Genomic DNA, 22,051 nt, shown 5'->3' with positions numbered 1-22,051 from the left:
TTATTATTTATAAATAATAGAAAATTTATTTATAAATAATGGAAAAACGAATTGCAATTATTTTTAAATAATGAAGTATGTAGTGTCATTATTTATAAATAATTAAAAACGAAAATCATTATTTATAAATAATAAAAGACAAATAATCATTATTTATAAATAATGAAAAACAAATAATCATTATTTATAAATAATGAAAAACAAATAATCATTATTTATCAATAATGAAAATCAAATTATCATTATTTATAAATAATGAAAAACAAATCATTATTTATAAATAATGGAATGTCGAATTATTATTATTTACAAATAATGAAATATTACTTGGAATTATATATAAATAATTAGAAATGTTATTTTATATAATAGTAATTATTTACAAATAAAATGGTAAATTATATATAAATAATAGTTATTATTTAATAAATAATGATTATATAACAAATAATTGTTCTATATAATATTGGTACAATCGGCGCCTCATAAAAAATATCCTGAAGAATGTCAAAAATTCAAAGCGCTTTCGACAAAACACAGACAGGTTTAGAGTTCGAACTTCAATTTTATATTTGTGTTTATGGTGGTTGGTTAATATATACGGACATTAATTTGGAAAAAAAAAGTTCCAAGGCAGTTTACTATATTGCAGGATATCATTGACATCTAATACTCGCGCTAACTCGCATTGAACGTATTCAGCATATAGCATGTTTAGATGATATTTTGCGAGGGAACGTTTAGCGTCCGAACTAGTCCAGACGCTGGCCCTTCGATATTTTCCCCTCCACTCTCTGCACACCATTCACTGCTCGTTTTCCTCCATACTGCACTTATCCAGTGATCGCGCGACCCCCGAATGGGGTAAATTCGAGGGTCGCGCGATCACTTGGTCAGTGCAGTGTGGAGGAAAACGTGCAGAAAGTGGAGGGGAAAAATCTCGAAGGGCCAGCATCTGGAGTCCAGGACTACGTTCGAACGAGAAAATCTTCGAATTTGAGTTGTAAAAAACTTTGATTTTTAGAGTACTTGACAGCATGAATGAAATGCCTGTTTTCGGGTGGGGGGGGGGGGGGGGGGCTTCAGTCCCCAAAGCCTCCCTAAAACCGCGCTGGATAGAGTTAAACCAAGTATTTTCCTTCCATTACTTCGTATCTTATGTAGATCTCACACAAAGCGTACGATCTGCTTATCTAATTATCCGAAATCGGTAATCGAAATCATCATCCATTGGCCCGGGAGGAGGGGGGGGGGGGCACTTCTATTGACGGGTGCCATGCGCGACCATGATGTCTCGAAAAGCACCCTAAACAAGTATTTTCCATATTCTAAAAATGCACCCCTTAACAAGTATTGGCGTGTGAAACCCTACCCTTAACAAGTATTGGAAACAAAACAATACCCTTGGAAAGTATTCCCTGATTCGAACTGCTAAACAAGTACAGTGATATTTTAGTTATGTCACGGACTTCGGTCGTCGGTTTTACCTTTACCTACATCATTGGGTATACGGCCCAACCTACCACACCTCTCGCAAATCGGACTCTAAACACGTAGTGTTGACGGGGCAAAAAGTACATCATTTATAAAACATGTGTCTTTTTTATACCCTCGCAAATTTGACCCTAAACACGTAGCTTTCCTAGCAAAATAGATACCTTTTTTCATTATTTTTTGACACCCTTATTACGTTACGTACGTAACATGCCCTATCTTCAAAAAGACATAATTTTGACGTGTTTTTTTTTTGGTCGCGCATGGTATCTACTCTTCAATGTAAGTGCCCCCTGGGTCTATTGGACTGTATTAACACCTGGAGCAGGTTCAAGGCATAACTCTATGTTAATGGTGATGTGTTATTCTAACATTAAAGCAATTCATGATTTTTTTTTATATCAAAACCCTTCTCAGTAGCAATCTGAAATCGTACCCGTAGCATGATCATGTGAGTGCCAAATCATGAATTATAAGATAAAAACTACAATTAGCAATCAAACTTGCCTGAATATAATAATTCCTGTCCGGCAGAAGATCAGGGATTATCACCGAAAACCTTTCATTGATGTCAGAGCATTGACCATCTCCACACGTAAAGCTAACATTCCTGACTATAGGTGTGACACTACTATCATCCGTCTCCCAATAGAGAACGTAATAACCTATTATCCTTCCCAGAGGAGGGTTTGGTGACATCCATTCCACTGTGATGCTCTCCTGGTCAGAAGCTGGAAGATTTACTCTTATAGGTGGTCCAGGCTCTGTCATTAATAAGTCATAATATACAAGTCAAAAAAATGATCTAAAAAATACTAACTGTAAATTGGTTTGAAAAATGATACAAAAGTAGATAGAAAGTTTTGCTTTATTAACGATATACCTACAGTTTGAAAGGAAAAGGTCATCACACAATATTGAACAAACACTTTTCTGGAAAATATTTACTAATGTGAATGAAAAAAAAAATACAATGCATTTATTTTTATAATATGAAAAGTTAATTTCAAAAATGAACATGAATGTGATATCTCTTTTTGTTTCTTTAAAAACATTTATTTAGTTTTTTTTTGCATCATTCGCCCTAGCTTCCATGCATGTTATGCGCATATCTGCCGACTAGTTTGAGGAACCAGAAACCTCGTTAAAATATGCAGTTCTTCTTTACCAATATATACACAACTGCTTTTTAAAACCGGCATAGTGCCATTTACATCATTGCAATATATGGGTCTAGGCATGGGCATAAATCCCGGGGGTTGGGGATACATCCCCCACTTTTCAAAATAGAAACAATATCTTTTTTAATCATCAAATGATCAATACTACTGTTGATGTGTGGATTCATATTTAAATGCAGTCAAAGTGCTTACATTGGCCTAACTTTGCATTTTAAAAATAAAAAAATTCGCGCGGTCGCTCAGCTCCCAAGCTCAACCTATACATTCTTACCAGAATTTATCCGCGACAAATCTCTATATCTAGCTTATAGCAAAGGTTATATCCACTGCATCATGGGAGTTTAGTTATAATAAGTCTATTTACATGTATAAATACGTGTTTCCAATGAATTTCAAATATCATTATAACTTTTATCATAAACGAATCAAAACATCCTTTAAATACACTTTCGTGAATATGGGAGGAGGTCATCTGGTATCTTTGTGTGGAAGCGGGAGTTTTGTACGAAAAACATTTTGCCTTCATATTCTTCAAAAGTATACAATAAAATTACTGAGGACATTAATCAAATCAATGCCATTAAAGAAACATTCATCTTTGTCATTTAATCCATTTATAGGGGACTTTGAAGCACATGAATTTATACAAAAATGTAATAAATATTTCATAAATGAATTTTGCTCAAAATTTGGAATGTTGTTGGGTTTAGGCAATGAGGCATGTCTACAGTTGATATGTTTGTAGCAAAGCTTTGAATAGATAGATTACACCAAAGTCAAAAGAAAGAATTGTATTTCACTACGGTTTTAGTCTTACTTGCTTCATCTGTCTGTGCCCAAAACTCTGGTGAATAAACCCCTGGTAGTTCATAGTTCCATGCTCTGACCATGATACTATAATTTGAATATGGGATGAGGCCATCTATTTCTGTCTCGGGTGTTGTACTCTCCGACACATTACTTTGATGTACTACGCCTCCTGGAAATGAACAAGATTCCAAGGAAAAAGTTGATTGTAGGTATGAGCATATAGAAATCATTTCGAAAAATTGTTACGACAATTCATTGTGATGACAAACAGCCATCCCCTACATACCAAATAAAGTTTGTCCAAATTTGTGGAGCTTTTAAATAGATATAGGCATACAAGTAATGCTTACAAACTGTTTTCCAAGCATTGTAGTTCAATCAATACCAATGTAGATTAGAGGACTACCAATTTACTAGGTTTCGAAGATGGAAACATCTATAAATTTGAAAGAATTGCTAATCTGGCCAAATAAAAAATGTCTGTCAATATATTCCTAAGGAGTCCCTGCTATCTTATTCGACCGCAAAAGATGACTTGTCGGGCATTTTTAAAACCCAAATGTGATGACAATATAGGGCATGGATACATTTTTGTCAATCCAATTCTTAGTAAAGAAATTTCTTTGATTGCACCGCTGAAGACTCTAATCAATTTTCAGCGTCCCCAAGATTTCATTACCTGTTGAATTGGATAGGATAACATCGTAGCTGGTAATTGGTCCATTTCGATAACCACAATCTGGTTTATCCCAAGTAAAGGTAATACTTCGTTTCCTGGTGCCAGTTGAATGGACATTAGTTGGAGGACCAGATGGATCTATAAATAAAGAAATCAATGCATTTCTGATTTACCTTTTTCTCTTCGAGACAAAGCATCCTGCTACCTTATAACTTTATGTGTGTGTGCAATAATCATTTTTGTATAAGGTTCAAAAAGACTAATTAAGAGTTTGAAAGATTCCTTTTTTAAGAGAAGGTAAGAGAAGGTGCAATTTAGTTCATGATCATGATGGTAAGCTTTCTTCTTGAGTTGATTCAATCGAGTAGGTCCATAATTTGAAGAATCATATGGGTTTTATGTATCGCAGCATACAGTGGATGATAAATGTGACTTGGTCCTATCTGATGTCAAATCTTTTGTCCTAAACTTTTATACAATTATGGTGTTCCAAAGTGATGATGTCACATTTTCATCCATTTCAGCATTTTATACTATACCTAAGCAGAGCATGATGGAAAAACATGTACAACTTACATGTAAGTTTGGTGAGAATCGGTCAACATGGTGGAAAGGGGCCCAAAATATGACCTCTAGAATACATAGCCCAAAGGAAATCAATGTGTTATTGGCACGGTTCAATTGGGCTCATTACGTATTCATGTGAATATATCTTGGACCCATTCCCACCAAATTTGGATGTAGAGAATTGTTCATGCTGATGACGACACACTTTGGTAGTCTTGAGTTGCTTTTTTTGTGCATGTATTTCTTTTTAAGGTAAATTTTCAAATTCGCACACATTTGTAAAACAAGAACATGATAGTGTTTTACAAATAGTAGGGATAAAGTTTCTTTCTCTGGGGCAGTCAATAGGAGATCAATACCAGTTTCTTTTTTAGTTGAATATAAATCTAAAAAAATAGGCAATAATTGGTCCTGCCCACAGGCATATTCACACTACATTCTCAGCCCTGCTGGGCCACACCCTCCCTCACGCACACCCACATTTTCGTGTACATCCAAATAAATATGTAAGGAACAGATTCTTACCTTTTAAACCGTCACTCTCCCTTCAGCTGGATCAACACACAAATCACCACACACATGCACAGACACCCTTCCCACACACAAACACACACACAATACTTACATGAATGTCCTGTGACAGCTTTTCGAGAATCGGAATTACCGTAGCCGCTGCTTGTTTTGGCTCTCACAAACACCATATATTCAGAGTTTGGACGTAACTCCAGAATGTTGAAGGTGAAGGTTGGTCCATTGACAGACCCTGCTGAAGTTAGGCCTAATTGAGGCTGGCTGGGTATATCCTCACACATATCGCCTTGATAAATATAATACTGGATTTGATAGTGTGTGGGCTCGCATGGAGGAGAAGAAGGAGGATCCCAGGTGACTGTAAAACCTGTAGCGCCTGCGACTTCCTGATGTTTGGTAATTTGTCCAATATTGGGAATTCCAGGTTCTTGATATATTTGGTAGAAATAAGAAACAGATATTTGTTTCAGGAATAAAATTCAGAATATGTTCTCTTAATAAAGAAATTATGGAGCGTTATGGCCCAGTGGATTAGTCTTCTGACTTTGGAACAGAAGGTCGTGGGTTCGAATCCCAGCCATGGCGTAATTTCCTTCAGCAAGAAACTCATCCACTTTGTGCTGCACTCAACCCAGGTGAGATAAATGGGTACCCGGTGGGAAGAAATTCCTTGAATGCTTGAGCGCCTAGGCAGGTCAGCTAAAGCCGGGGTAACAGTAATAGCAGGGCCCGCTGGGAGAACAGTTTTCTCAACTAAAGTGGCTACCCTGGGTATATATACCTATATTATTATTATTATTATCATCATCATCATCAATATTATCCGACAAGTACAGACCGACCTGTACCCCGCTGTAAAACAGCGTTGATATGTTATCAACGCTGAGTAGGGTAATCCCTCCGTCTTTTTAATGATCATTTTTGTAATTGTAAATATATCTATCGTTGTTGTAATTTTTAATTGACGGAAAATAAATACAATACAATACATGTACCTGTAAGCAGTTATCCGAGGAATCCTTCTCCATATGGCCTTCCCCATCTATGTCCATTCAAGTTACACACCCTTTGCACGAGTTATCTCGTTCTCAGAGTGGAGCGGGTTAACCTTTAAATGTTGCTTAAATAAACAACTCTTTTTCCAAAAGACGTCAAAGACATTATGGTGCCTGGAATTGGCCCTTTTGACACTTTTTGTGTACACATGTCCACACATAGTTACCAAGAATGCGTGCAGCATTTTCATTTTTTAATGTAGAATAAAAGAGCACTGTCGATTTAATGATGTGCTCACTGGTATAAGTGTCATGGCTGGAGATCGAACCCTGGCCTTTCATATGTCTAATCAGGCACATTATACCACTTTGCCACGATACATCCACACGCTGATGCACAGCAGACCTTCTGGAGAATGACACCCCCTCCCTCCCCACCGATGTAGATATGCTTGTTACTACGAGTTATGTTCATTTGAACAGAGGAAATGCCTGTCTGATGTCATGCCAACAGACATGTTTGTATAGGAAAACGCAAGAGCGGATTTATTTTTCCCAGTATATATGACATGCCTTGACACATTAATTCAGGAAACTATTCCCTTCATGTACATTACTTCATCAATACATGGAAAATGTGCAAATAATAAAAGAAACATATTTAGACTTATAAGTGTTAGGATGTGCTAATACGTAATACTTATTTCACGAACCTGATACATTTGTCTGTGCCAACTTCATAAGCCATCTACTCTTATTATTGGTGGCGGTAACTACTCTTACTCTGAAGCGATAATTGGTGCAAGCATCAAGTCCAGGGATAAGTACATAGTTAACTCGTACCGATATTTGATACCTAATATACATATTTCTGTCAGTGTCATAGAGATCATACTGGTATTCCTTTAGATCATCATGTAGGTTTTCACACGAAGGTTCATCCCACTCAAAGCGCAAGGAGTGTGTAGAAGAAGTGTACGACACAGACTCAATTGCAGAGGGAGCTGTTAAAAAAAACATGATTAAAAATGTATATCTTTATGAAAAGGAATAGCAAAAACAAATTACAGTGAACTTTATTTCCATCTGTCTTTGCCCATTCCCTTTAATAATGACACCACGGTAACTATGCCAAGTATTATATTGTAACTACCATGAAAAGCCTTCGTTGTTATTGGTTGCTGAGTCCTCAGTGTTGCCATGGTAGTTGCAAAGTTACCATACCATAGTTTATGAAACAGGCACCTGATGTCAAAGAATTACCAATGAGAAGAGCTGGCAGATAAATGTCTCCGCTATTCATTTATTTTACTCTTTGACTGAAATTTACAGATGTTTACAATATTTGCAGAAGTACAGAATTCATGTTTTTAATCATTTTTTGCAGCATATAACGACATTGTTATTCTCTGAATTTTCAAACATTACTCAATAATCAATTGGCAATATCTATGTTTGTCTTCAGACGCGGATTTTTGGGGGGAGAGGGGCCTTTGGGGACTGAAGCCCCCCCCCCCCCCCACATACACATAAAAAAATCAACCACAAAGAAAAGCAAATAGATGTAGGTCCTATATGTATGGATTAATGCGGTATTTTATTAATGATGTCAAGTGCTCTAAAATCAATGTTTTTACTATTCAAATTCGAAAATTTTCTCACTTGGTCGCTAAATGCACCCTCGCAGACTGCCTTTCAAATTTTTTTAGAATTAACGTCCCTTTATACTTCATCCACCACGAATACATACTTATGCCATAAAATTGAAGTTTTAACTCTAAAGCTATCTGTGTTCATGCACCCTAAAAAGGAAATTGGCTAGAAGTCCTGGGTAAACTTTGCGAGCTTGTATGTTCCCGTGATATCCCGTCATCTATAATCAATGCGGTGTTATTGAAATAATAAGGTCAAATGATTGTCTTACTGCCTTCTGATGTAAGCCTAATCAAAGGTTGGTCTGGACTCGGGTTACCAACTCCAAGTATTGTCTCCGCTTCTACCTATAAAAAAAGACAAGTGGCAAATAACCGGAAGTTAGAGAAAAAGAATGAGATAAGAGAATTCTGACTATGTTGTACGCCACAGGAAGTATAGAATGTAGATTTGAAATCCAAGCTCTTTCTATGACCCCGTATCTTTTGTTGATCTTATACGGAGCAGTGGCGTACCGTGGGTCACGGCATTGGGGGGGGGGGCACCCGAACAAAATTTAGTCACTTAGTGAGCGCGCGAAGCGCGCTCAGTTGCCTGGTATACTGACTTAAACTGACCTAATAAAGATAGTTTAAGGACAGTGCCATTAAATGGATATGTATCTCACTGATCACGTAATGCGAGCGAAAGCTGACATTTTTTTATATTCAGACCCAAAAAGAGACATTATAAGCAAATTTTTGTAATCATGATATGTACCTTTCTCGCTAAACAAACAGTGCGAGCGCGAAGCGCGAGCTGAAATTTTTGTATATATTGACCCCAAACAGGGACATATAAGGACTATTTTTTCAAGGAATCCATTAAGAGTACACATATCTCACCATAGTCATCTAATGCGAGTGCCAAGCGCATGATGATGATGTTAGAATTACATCTAAACACATAAAGTACTTTTTGTAGTCATTGTAATCGTGATTATCATACGCATCGTCGCATCTCACTAATCAAATATTGCGAGCGCGAATTTTTGGAAATTCAGACCTGAGGAGGGGCATTCTAAGGCTTGTTCGTAGGAATTCACGAAGACTATGCGTATTTCACAAACCAAATGACGCGAGCGCGAATCACAAACTGATTTTTTTTTTTTTTTCAGATCAGAAAAAGGGACATTTTTAAGGACGGATTTTAGGAATTCATGAAGAGCAGACATATCTCACCAATCCACTAATGCGAACGTAAGCACGGACAGGAAATGTTTTATATTAAGACTTTAAAATGGGGCAATCTAATAAGCAGTCATGAAAAAGAAGCTTATGTCACTACGTAAACAATAATAAATCGAAGTGCGAGGAAATATATTTGGTGTATATTGACTTGAAAACGGGAGGTTTTAGTACAACAGGATTATATATCTTGTTAAACAGACAATGCGAGCGCCAGGAACAATGAAGACATAGGCCCTGAGCAAATTATGTTTCTTAAAGTTACGAATTTTTGTATTTTCATGTATAACATAATTATAATATAATATATTATAATAAACAATAATTTCTTCTTTCCCACTACGTTTCTTTCCCTTTCTCCCTCTTTTTCTCCTTTTCCCCGTTTTTTTTTTTTTGGCCAGCCGATTGGCACGTGCCCCCCCCATGCCCCCCCCCCGTAGTTACGCCACTGATACGGAGCATACAATCTGCTTATCTGACACCAGTTATCATCATCCATAAGGCTGTTTAGACGTTAAAGAAGATTTACGAGATAGCTTTATGTTTATGGTGGGTCATTCTAATGGGGATGTAGCAAAACTGTCAGAAATGCTACGTTTCAAGCAATTTGCGATTTTCTATAAAGTAGCTCTTTTAAGTAACAATCTGAAATATCTTCATGTGATTAGGAAATCACAACGAATTGTGAGATAAAAGTAAAATCAAGAATCAGACTTGCCTGGACGGAATAATTTGTGTCCGGCCGAAGATCAGGGATTATCACCGAAAACCTTTCATTGATGTCAGAGCATTGACCATCTCCACACGTAAAGCTAACATTCCTGACTATAGGTGTGACACTACTATCATCCGTCTCCCAATAGAGAACGTAATAACCTATTATCCTTCCCAGAGGAGGGTTTGGTGACATCCATTCCACTGTGATGCTCTCCTGGTCTGAAGCTGGAAGATTTACTCGTATGGGTGGTCCAGGCTCTGCCATTAATAAGTCATGTATAAAAGTCACAAAAATAATCACACACTACTAGGTGAAAGGTGGTTTTAAATATCATGCAAAAATAGATAGTAGGTTTTATTTTGTTTAGAATATGCCAACAATTATATCTTAACTAAACTTCTAGAGCACGATACGATATTCACTTTGCATGAAGAATTAACTATTACTTAAAGGTCAAGTCCAACCCAGAAAAATGATATCTTGAATAAATAGAGAAAAACCAAACTAGCAAAACGCTAAAAATTTCATGAGAATTTCTTGAAAGTGCATGAAGTCCTGAAAAGGACTGTAAACCAGACGAGATGAGCTGAATATGGCTTGAGTAGCGATGATTTAAGGAGTAGCAGGTTGAAGTAAAAAGAGGTTACTCGACGTTTCGGTCAAGTTGACTGTCCGTCTTCAACCTAAATCAGTTATAAAATTGCACTAAATAATTGCTCTATGCAAGGATGCTTGACGAATTATAAGACAGCTTCCCGGCGACAAATTTGAAAATGCCCATTGTAAGTAAACCTTGTGTTTTCCAGATGCCCTTTTGTTTCAGTGGCTAAACTGGCATGAAAATTGTCATAATTATATATTTAAAGCTAGAAAATAATGCAAAATTAAATATCATCTAAACAAAGGATTTAAAACTATTGTCTTAATTAAAGTGTCCCATTTACCCCACATGGCCGGGGTAAATGGTACGCACCAAATCCAGGTGGGAATATATGCTTTGTCATTTTTTTTTTCAACATTTCAATTGATGTTTTAGTTTGAAGTAATGCTTACATTTCATATGAAGGCAGTCTTTGAGGAATATTTTGACATATTTTTCTGAGTTCTAAACAATGTTGGTGTAATTTTTATACATCCAGCTTACTGATTACATAATTTATTATTTTCTATTTTAATGTAGCTGTGCAGGCCGATATAGCTTCACCTTGCCAATAAGAAAGAAAGACTGGACTCCTAGTCAGGGGAAGTGGAGTGCAGAGTCCATGGAAGCTGCAGTTAAAGCTGTTACGGAGCAAAATGTTGGCATCCGGAAAGCGGTAGCTACTCATGGTGTGCAGCGACGACTGCGAAGTGGAAAAACTGACATGTCAGCTTCAAGGCCTCAAGTTCTTACAAGTGCACAAGAAAAGGATCGAGCTCCATATATGATCACATTTTTTATATGGAGAGTATTGGTCTTGGCCTGACTGATGATGTCTGCAGATTGGCGCTTGAGATGGCATTAGATGAAGGGATTACTCATCCTTTCAATACTGATAAGAGAGCGGGATACGACTGGTATGTTGGATTCAAGAAACGCAACCCTGACTTGTTACTTCGACAGCCAGAAGCACTCTCTGCCGCTTGTGCATCAATGCTGAATCAAACGGTCATTGACAAACATTAAAAAAAAACTTGGAGATCTGTTGAAGTCAACTGGGCTAGGAAACAAACCCAGCTCAAATCTATAATGTTGATGAAACAGGATTTAGTCTGGTATGTGCCATCGAAAATTTGGCACAGAAGGGGAAGAAAACGATAAACGCTCAAACGAGTGGAGGGGAGAAAACGTCTCAGTTTTGATATGTGCAAATGCAATCGGTCAACCTCTTCCTCCTTTCGTGATTTTCAAAGGTCATCGATTGAATTCTGGTCTTGCAAATAATGCACCAGCTGAAATATTATTTGCTTTGAGTAAGAGCTCTTTCATTGATGCGGAGCTGTTTGAAACCTAGTTTGAGAAGCAGTTCCTGGCCAAGATACCCTCATCAAGACCAGTGATACTCGTTCTCGATGGTAACAGCTCACACCTAACACTGACACCCTCAAGCTCGCCAAAGCAAACTCAATTCATGTTTTCTGTTTGCCACCTCATGCCTCCGACCAAACACAGCCATTGGACAAGGCAGTTTTCAGATCAATGAAGGCTAGCTATAAACACCGATGTCAAGTATTCATGCGGGACAATCCAAATAAAATCATCACGCGGTATGAATTCTGTGAAATATTCAGGGAGGAGTACAATAGAGAACTGGCGATGGCAAATGTCATCAGTGGATTTAAAGCCACAGGAGTGTATCCCCTACAACCCCAGTGCCATAAGTGCTGAGCACTTGCAGCAGTCTTCTATCGAGAGTTTGAGACCCATCTGGAAAGAGAAATTCCGGATCCAGATGAGTCACGAGAGATAGGCCAAGAGGATGGAGAGCCTCAACCAGCATCAGGCAAAGTGCAGTTGGCCCAGTCAGATGATCAGATCTCCGAACCTTCTGCAACAACTGATACAGCTACGGACCGTCCAATTAAAGGTCAAGTCCACCCCAGGAAATTGCTGACTTGAATAAAAAGAGAAAAATCAAACTAGCATAGTGCTGAAAATTTCATCAAAATCGGATGTAAAATAAGAAAGTTATGACATTTTAAAGTTTCGCTTATTTTTCACAAAACGGTGATATGCACAACTAAGTGAGTCAGTCGATGATGTCCATCACTCACTACTTCTTTTGTTTTTTATTGTTTGAATTATACAATATTTCATTTTTTATAGATTTGACAATATGGACCAACTTGACTGAACCATATAGTATTAAACAATGCTAATTCCACATGTTCAGGGAGGAATTAATCGTTGTATCACTTGACAATGAGGAGAAAATTCGAATATATCATATTTCATATAATAAAATACAAAAGAAATAGTGAGTGGATGATGTCATAGTTTCCTCATTTGCATACCAGCCAGGATGTGCATATAACTGTTTTATGAAATTAAGCGAAACTTTAAAATGTCATAACTTTGTTATTTTACATCCGATTTTGATGAAATTTTCAGTGTTATGCTTGTTGGATTTTTCTCTTATTATTCAAATCAACTTTTTGTTGGGGTGGACTTGTCCTTTAAGTACGTCTGCTGATTGTAGTTCGAGTGTTCCTGTTTCAACGCTTCATTCAAAGCCCTCTCCGTCATTTCCTGAAACCCCCAAAAGACCCCTCATCCAGAAAACACTGAAGTGCACCAAAAAATCAAGGTGTGTAACCGAGTCAAGGGTAATGACAGCTGACGAAATTATCGAAGAGATCGATGGAGAAGAAGCAAAAAACAGAAAGAAGAGCAAGATGGACTGAAGGAAGTACGAAAACAGGCAAGAGAAAAAAGGAAGAGGACCGTGAAAAGGAAAAACAAGAAAAGCTAGTTGTTAGATTAGTTAAACATCACAAAAAATCAAGGCAAACAAAACATAAAGATACAATCTCAAAAGTCTGTAGAGCCTAAAAAATCAATGGATGACGAGAGAAAAGAAACTCAAAAGTACTGTAGTGGATGTAATTCCTTCTACTTCGATGATGAAACTGATTATGACGGTTGGTGGCCGTGCACTGGATGTGCTCGCTACTGGCATGAAACATGTACTGGACTATGGAAGATCTCTAATTTAGAGAACTTTCAATGTGAAGAGTGTGACAAATTATTAATCATGTTAATAGAACAATGGTTGTCTGCTAAATAGCGTAGGCCTATATGCATGTTCATGTATATTTTTTGATTTATTATAAATATATATACCATGTTTACGTAGCTTACTTCTTTCCCTATTTATCTTTGTTATGAATGACCAATATTCTACCTATGAGTTTGTTTTAAGTAATATCTCAAGTTGAAAGATCGGGTGAATTATCTTAACCCAAGATTTCTAACTTTGGACTACCACAAGGCTCGGTTATTGGTCCTGTAGGTTATTCAGTGTATACACTTTTGACCCTAAAACTGCAGGAGACCTTGGAAATGCCCTTGATAAACTGCAGAGATGCATACTTGACATCAAACAGTGGATGGCTGTAAACAAATTAAATCTGGAAGACACGGAAACTGAATTTTTCATAGCTACCTCCCCACACAATTTGAGGAAATTGCCTGATATTCAACTTGAAATTGGTGATCTTCGTATTAATCCTTCAGAAAAAAAATTAAGAACCTAGGAGTATATCTTGATAAACATATGACTATGAATGATCATATTTCCACAGTTTGTTGTAGTGTCACATATCATTTGAGGAACATTACTAGAATTCGTAGGTTTATTGATCAGTCAACTGCTAACCATGTCATACGCTCCCTTATTCTTTCTCGTCTTGATTTCTGTAATGGTCTTCTTTCTTCAATACCAGTGGCTCACATCAATCGTCTCCAGCACCTCCAGTATTGGGCTGCCGTCTTATTTTTGAAGTCCGCCGTGACACACCTCCTAAACCCCTGTTACTTAATTTACACTGGCTTCCTATTAGACAACGGATTATTTTTTAAGTTACTTCTTTTTGTATACAAATTACTCTATAACATAGCCCCAAAATACTTGTGTGATTGTTTAGAAATTTATGTCCCTGGTAGAAGAACTAGATCCTCTGAAGACCCACTTAAATTTACATATCTAACTAAAAGAAACAGACCGGAGATAGAACATTCACTGTTGCATCCTTAATGGAATGGAACTTCCTCTCACAATAAGACAATCCCCAACAATTAAGTCATTTTAGAAGTCCCTTAAAACTGTTTTGTTATAGGCAACTGCCTTAATTTAATATGTCATTCTGATGTTTTGTTTGTATAAATAAGTTAACTGAAATTGTGAGCGCTTTGGCATGTTTGGGCCATGTGGGAAAAGCGCGTAATAAGTATTATTATGAGTAAGTCGTATTCCTTTTAAAATTTTGTTTCCAGTCTTTCTGTCGTCGTTTCTCTTCTTCCGGAGGAAAAAAAATCGTTCGGGGTATGATTCGCGTGCGACAAAATGCAAATCAGACAGAATTATCATACCAATACCTATTCCAGTATATCATAAGTCGTATATGATATATGAATCCCTTTCGTTTCCAGTCTTAATACAGGTCTTATTATCGTCCTCACTCTTCCTCCAGAGAAATAAAAATCGCTCGCACGGTAAAACTTCGCGCGACGAAAATGCAAATTATCATATATTAAAAACTAGTCTAGATCAAGGCAATCGGCGTCATTGAATACTCGCCTCAACCTTAAAATTCGTGTGTTTGTGACCAATAACTTCAGTTCAGTACCTCACGATCAAAATCGAGTGTGCGGAGAGAGAAGTGCATGTTGGAGTAAATAAGAGATAACGATGTGGGATGTACAAAAAAATCAACAGAAATCAGGTCAAATATGTGGAATGTGATTATGTTAAAACAGTAGTCAAAATTCGCGTGTTTGTTATGTTAAAACAGTAGTCCAGTACATTTTATTTAAGGCACTTGCCGGCTTATTAAAACGAAACTCGAATTTCAATTTCACTTTGTCTTCCCAGCGTGTTTGTCCCATTGAAGACACCGTTAGAAAAAAATTGCATCGAAATCCAAAACACGAGTGATTCCACACGCGCACGCGACCCGACTGATTAGTATAAGCCGATATTATCATATAACACTTTTTGTCTGAAGATCCATAGAGCTGCGATATTACCACGGCTTGAGCTACCACTTTTTCAACGGCGTTCGTTGCAATCATGGAGCTAATCCTATACTAGCACACTGTGGATAAATTACCTGCTGAAGGAAACACGCAATGGTTAAGATTCGAACCCACGACCCTCTGTTCAAGAGGCGAGAGTCAAAACCACTACACCACGACGCGCCCAAAATTATATAGTAAAAAAAGTAAAGTTAAAGGCATACATGAATATGAAAGGAAATGTTATCTTTTCTTTCATAACACCTTTTTTCATCATCCGTTCTCTGCCATGCATGATTCGCACATATAAGTTGACTAATAAGGCGCACCATAGCCTATAATTTAGTCGGAGGCTTTAGTTATTGTCTTTGCTGTTATGCTGAATGCAAGCTATACGTCTGATGTGGCAAAGACTACGAATTGTGAAATGGCCGCTTCACAATTCGTAGTCTTTGCCACATCAGACGTATCGCTTGCGTTCACCATAACAGCAAAGACAATAACTGCAGCCTCCGCCTAGATTATAGGCTAGGGGCACCAGAAACCGCGTTAAAATATGCAGTTGTTTACTAATATACAAAACCAGCATAGCGGCATTTACATATTTGTAATGTATGGTTACAGTCAATCCATGACTACAGTTGATGTGTTCCTACCAAAGCTTCAAATTATTGGATAAAACCAATACCAATAGAAAGAATTTGCATTTCACTCTTGTTTAGTCTTACTTGCTTCTTCAGTCCGTGCCCAAAACTCTGGAGAATAACTGGCCCCTGGTAGTTCATAGTTCCATGCTCTGATTCTGATACTATAATTTGAATATGGGATGAGGCCATCTATTGTTGTCTGGGGTCTTGTACTATCCGACACATTACTTTGATGTACTAAGCCTCCTGAAAATGAACAAGATTCCACTGATAAAGTCGATCGTAGGTATTAGCATATAGAAATCATAACTAAAAACAATTCAAAATAGTACTTGTATGACAACAGCAATTCATGGTGATGAAAAACAATTGTGCCCTATTTGTGGAGGTTTTCAAAAGATATACAATATCTATTCGGAAAGGGAAGGAAAAGAAAATCAAAATCATGTTCCTGAAATAAATTATTTCAAAAGAAAGTTTTCTTCGACAATCTGTGCCTTTGTCATATATAGGCCTGAAATAGTAACGAAAATTGCTTACAAACGGGATTCCAAGTATTGAAATTCAATGAATACTAACAGATTAGACGAACACCACTTTTCTAGGATTCAATGATGGAAACATCCATAAATTTGAAACGCATTGCCTTGCACACTAATTCGACTGCAAAAGATGACTTGTCAGGCATTTTTGAAACCCACATGTGATGATAATGTAGGGCATGGATATATTTTTTGTCGATCCCACTCATAAAAACATTTCTTTGATTGCACCGCTGAAGACTCTAATCAATTTTCAGCGTCCCCAAGATTTCATTACCTGTTGAATTGGATAGGATAACATCGTAGCTGGTAATTGGTCCATTTCGATAACCACAATCTGGTTTATCCCAAGTAAAGGTAATACTTCGTTTCCTGGTGCCAGTTGAATGGACATTAGTTGGAGGACCAGATGGATCTATAAATAAAGAAATCAATGCATTTCTGATTTACCTTTTTCTCTTCGAGACAAAGCATCCTGCTACCTTATAACTTTATGTGTGTGTGCAATAATCATTTTTGTATAAGGTTCAAAAAGACTAATTAAGAGTTTGAAAGATTCCTTTTTTAAGAGAAGGTAAGAGAAGGTGCAATTTAGTTCATGATCATGATGGTAAGCTTTCTTCTTGAGTTGATTCAATCGAGTAGGTCCATAATTTGAAGAATCATATGGGTTTTATGTATCGCAGCATACAGTGGATGATAAATGTGACTTGGTCCTATCTGATGTCAAATCTTTTGTCCTAAACTTTTATACAATTATGGTGTTCCAAAGTGATGATGTCACATTTTCATCCATTTCAGCATTTTATACTATAACTAAGCAGAGCATGATGGAAAAACATGTACAACTTACATGTAAGTTTGGTGAGAATCGGTCAACATGGTGGAAAGGGGCCCAAAATATGACCTCTAGAATACATAGCCCAAAGGAAATCAATGTGTTATTGGCACGGTTCAATTGGGCTCATTACGTATTCATGTGAATTTATCTTGGACCCATTCCCACCAAATTTGGATGTAGAGAATTGTTCATGCTGATGACGACACACTTTGGTAGTCTTGAGTTGCTTTTTTTGTGCATGTATTTCTTTTTAAGGTAAATTTTCAAATTCGCACACATTTGTAAAACAAGAACATGATAGTGTTTTACAAATAGTAGGGATAAAGTTTCTTTCTCTGGGGCAGTCAATAGGAGATCAATACCAGTTTCTTTTTTAGTTGAATATAAATCTAAAAAAATAGGCAATAATTGGTCCTGCCCACAGGCATATTCACACTACATTCTCAGACCTGCTGGGCCACACCCTCCCTCACGCACACCCACATTTTCGTGTACATCCAAATAAATATGTAAGGAACAGATTCTTACCTTTTAAACCGTCACTCTCCCTTCAGCTGGATCAACACACAAATCACCACACACATGCACAGACACCCTTCCCACACACAAACACACACACAATACTTACATGAATGTCCTGTGACAGCTTTTCGAGAATCGGAATTACCGTAGCCGCTGCTTGTTTTGGCTCTCACAAACACCATATATTCAGAGTTTGGACGTAACTCCAGAATGTTGAAGGTGAAGGTTGATCCATTGACAGACCCTGCTGAAGTTAGGCCTAATTGAGGCTGGCTGGGTATATCCTCACACATATCGCCTTGATAAATATAATACTGGATTTGATAGTGTGTGGGCTCGCATGGAGGAGAAGAAGGAGGATCCCAGGTGACTGTAAAACCTGTAGCGCCTGCGACTTCCTGATGTTTGGTAATTTGTCCAATATTGGGAATTCCAGGTTCTTGATATATTTTGTAGAAATAAGAAACAGATATTTGTTTCAGGAATAAAATTCAGAATATGTTCTCTTAATAAAGAAATTATGGAGCGTTATGGCCCAGTGGATTAGTCTTCTGACTTTGGAACAGAGGGTCGTGGGTTCGAATCCCAGCCATGGCGTAATTTCCTTCAGCAAGAAACTCATCCACTTTGTGCTGCACTCAACCCAGGTGAGATAAATGGGTACCCGGTGGGAAGAAATTCCTTGAATGCTTGAGCGCCTAGGCAGGTCAGCTAAAGCCGGGGTAACAGTAATAGCAGGGCCCGCTGGGAGAACAGTTTTCTCAACTAAAGTGGCTACCCTGTGTATATATACCTATATTATTATTATTATTATCATCATCATCATCAATATTATCCGACAAGTACAGACCGACCTGTACCCCGCTGTAAAACAGCGTTGATATGTTATCAACGCTGAGTAGGGTAATCCCTCCGTCTTTTTAATGATCATTTTTGTAATTGTAAATATATCTATCGTTGTTGTAATTTTTAATTGACGGAAAATAAATACAATACAATACATGTACCTGTAAGCAGTTATCCGAGGAATCCTTCTCCATATGGCCTTCCCCATCTATGTCCATTCAAGTTACACACCCTTTGCACGAGTTATCTCGTTCTCAGAGTGGAGCGGGTTAACCTTTAAATGTTGCTTAAATAAACAACTCTTTTTCCAAAAGACGTCAAAGACATTATGGTGCCTGGAATTAGCCCTTTTGACACTTTCTGTGTACACATGTCCACACATAGTTACCAAGAATGCGTGCAGCATTTTCATTTTTTAATGTAGAATAAAAGAGCACTGTCGATTTAATGATGTGCTCACTGGTATAAGTGTCATGGCTGGAGATCGAACCCTGGCCTTTCATATGTCTAATCAGGCACATTATACCACTTTGCCACGATACATCCACACGCTGATGCACAGCAGACCTTCTGGAGAATGACACCCCCTCCCTCCCCACCGATGTAGATATGCTTGTTACTACGAGTTATGTTCATTTGAACAGAGGAAATGCCTGTCTGATGTCATGCCAACAGACATGTTTGTATAGGAAAACGCAAGAGCGGATTTATTTTTCCCAGTATATATGACATGCCTTGACACATTAATTCAGGAAACTATTCCCTTCATGTACATTACTTCATCAATACATGGAAAATGTGCAAATAATAAAAGAAACATATTTAGACTTATAAGTGTTAGGATGTGCTAATACGTAATACTTATTTCACGAACCTGATACATTTGTCTGTGCCAACTTCATAAGCCATCTACTCTTATTATTGGTGGCGGTAACTACTCTTACTCTGAAGCGATAATTGGTGCAAGCATCAAGTCCAGGGATAAGTACATAGTTAACTCGTACCGATATTTGATACCTAATATACATATTTCTGTCAGTGTCATAGATATCATACTGGTATTCCTTTAGATCATCATGTAGGTTTTCACACGAAGGTTCATCCCACTCAAAGCGCAAGGAGTGTGTAGAAGAAGTGTACGACACAGACTCAATTGCAGAGGGAGCTGTTAAAAAAAACATGATTAAAAATGTATATCTTTATGAAAAGGAATAGCAAAAACAAATTACAGTGAACTTTATTTCCATCTGTCTTTGCCCATTCCCTTTAATAATGACACCACGGTAACTATGCCAAGTATTATATTGTAACTACCATGAAAAGCCTTCGTTGTTATTGGTTGCTGAGTCCTCAGTGTTGCCATGGTAGTTGCAAAGTTACCATACCATAGTTTATGAAACAGGCACCTGATGTCAAAGAATTACCAATGAGAAGAGCTGGCAGATAAATGTCTCCGCTATTCATTTGTTTTACTCTTTGACTGAAATTTACAGATGTTTACAATATTTGCAGAAGTACAGAATTCATGTTTTTAATCATTTTTTGCAGCATATAACGACATTGTTATTCTCTGAATTTTCAAACATTACTCAATAATCAATTGGCAATATCTATGTTTGTCTTCAGACGCGGATTTTTGGGGGGAGAGGGGCCTTTGGGGACTGAAGCCCCCCCCCCCCCACATACACATAAAAAAATCAACCACAAAGAAAAGCAAATAGATGTAGGTCCTATATGTATGGATTAATGCGGTATTTTATTAATGATGTCAAGTGCTCTAAAATCAATGTTTTTACTATTCAAATTCGAAAATTTTCTCACTTGGTCGCTAAATGCACCCTCGCAGACTGCCTTTCAAATTTTTTTAGAATTAACGTCCCTTTATACTTCATCCACCACGAATACATACTTATGCCATAAAATTGAAGTTTTAACTCTAAAGCTATCTGTGTTCATGCACCCTAAAAAGGAAATTGGCTAGAAGTCCTGGGTAAACTTTGCGAGCTTGTATGTTCCCGTGATATCCCGTCATCTATAATCAATGCGGTGTTATTGAAATAATAAGGTCAAATGATTGTCTTACTGCCTTCTGATGTAAGCCTAATCAAAGGTTGGTCTGGACTCGGGTTACCAACTCCAAGTATTGTCTCCGCTTCTACCTATAAAAAAAGACAAGTGGCAAATAACCGGAAGTTAGAGAAAAAGAATGAGATAAGAGAATTCTGACTATGTTGTACGCCACAGGAAGTATAGAATGTAGATTTGAAATCCAAGCTCTTTCTATGACCTCGTATCTTTTGTTGATCTTATACGGAGCAGTGGCGTACCGTGGGTCACGGCATTGGGGGGCACCCGAAAAAAATTTAGTCACTTAGTGAGCGCGCGAAGCGCGCTCAGTTGCCTGGTATACTGACTTAAACTGACCTAATAAAGATAGTTTAAGGACAGTGCCATTAAATGGATATGTATCTCACTGATCACGTAATGCGAGCGAAAGCTGACATTTTTTGATATTCAGACCCAAAAAGAGACATTATAAGCACATTTTTGTAATCATGATATGTACCTTTCTCGCTAAACAAACAGTGCGAGCGCGAAGCGCGAGCTGAAATTTTTGTATATATTGACCCCAAACAGGGACATATAAGGACTATTTTTTCAAGGAATCCATTAAGAGTACACATATCTCACCATAGTCATCTAATGCGAGTGCCAAGCGCATGATGATGATGTTAGAATTACATCTAAACACATAAAGTACTTTTTGTAGTCATTGTAATCGTGATTATCATACGCATCGTCGCATCTCACTAATCAAATATTGCGAGCGCGAATTTTTGGAAATTCAGACCTGAGGAGGGGCATTCTAAGGCTTGTTTGTAGGAATTCACGAAGACTATGCGTATTTCACAAACCAAATGACGCGAGCGCGAATCACAAACTGATTTTTTTTTTTTTCAGATCAGAAAAAGGGACATTTTTAAGGACGGATTTTAGGAATTCATGAAGAGCAGACATATCTCACCAATCCACTAATGCGAACGTAAGCACGGACAGGAAATGTTTTATATTAAGACTTTAAA

At 37.4% G+C, this 22,051-nt stretch overlaps 1 protein-coding gene across 1 annotated transcript; it reads right to left on the bottom strand.

The window, feature by feature from the left end:
• Nucleotides 1-1,941: 1,941 nt before the first annotated feature.
• Nucleotides 1,942-20,130, bottom strand: LOC135156046 (receptor-type tyrosine-protein phosphatase F-like). Its single transcript, XM_064107076.1, has 11 exons — nucleotides 19,843-20,130; nucleotides 18,229-18,561; nucleotides 17,037-17,174; nucleotides 16,299-16,463; nucleotides 9,813-10,111; nucleotides 8,182-8,257; nucleotides 6,971-7,261; nucleotides 5,357-5,689; nucleotides 4,165-4,302; nucleotides 3,493-3,654; nucleotides 1,942-2,258 (listed from the first exon to the last, which is right to left on the bottom strand). Exons 1-11 carry the CDS (start codon nucleotides 19,994-19,996, stop codon nucleotides 1,942-1,944), a joined length of 2,406 nt encoding a protein of 801 aa, XP_063963146.1. The 5' UTR covers nucleotides 19,997-20,130.
• Between the last annotated feature and the right edge of the window lie 1,921 nt (nucleotides 20,131-22,051).

Source organism: Lytechinus pictus, chromosome 11, assembly GCF_037042905.1.
Source record: "Lytechinus pictus isolate F3 Inbred chromosome 11, Lp3.0, whole genome shotgun sequence".
Taxonomy (NCBI): domain Eukaryota; kingdom Metazoa; phylum Echinodermata; class Echinoidea; order Temnopleuroida; family Toxopneustidae; genus Lytechinus; species Lytechinus pictus.
The sequence above is the reverse complement of the archived record's forward strand: the minus strand, read 5'-3'. Positions and strand labels throughout refer to the sequence as shown.

Bases quoted from the DNA above. Each gene is read 5' to 3' on its own strand.
- LOC135156046 (XM_064107076.1), bottom strand. From the start codon at position 19,996: ATGTATATTAGGTATCAAATATCGGTACGAGTTAACTATGTACTTATC. The intron at 7,262-8,181 runs GTAAGACAATCA...TTTTTTTAACAG, and splicing joins TAGGCTTACATCAGAAGGCA to CTCCCTCTGCAATTGAGTCT. The intron at 4,303-5,356 runs GTAAGTATTGTG...CTTTATTTATAG, and splicing joins AGCTGTCACAGGACATTCAT to ATCCATCTGGTCCTCCAACT.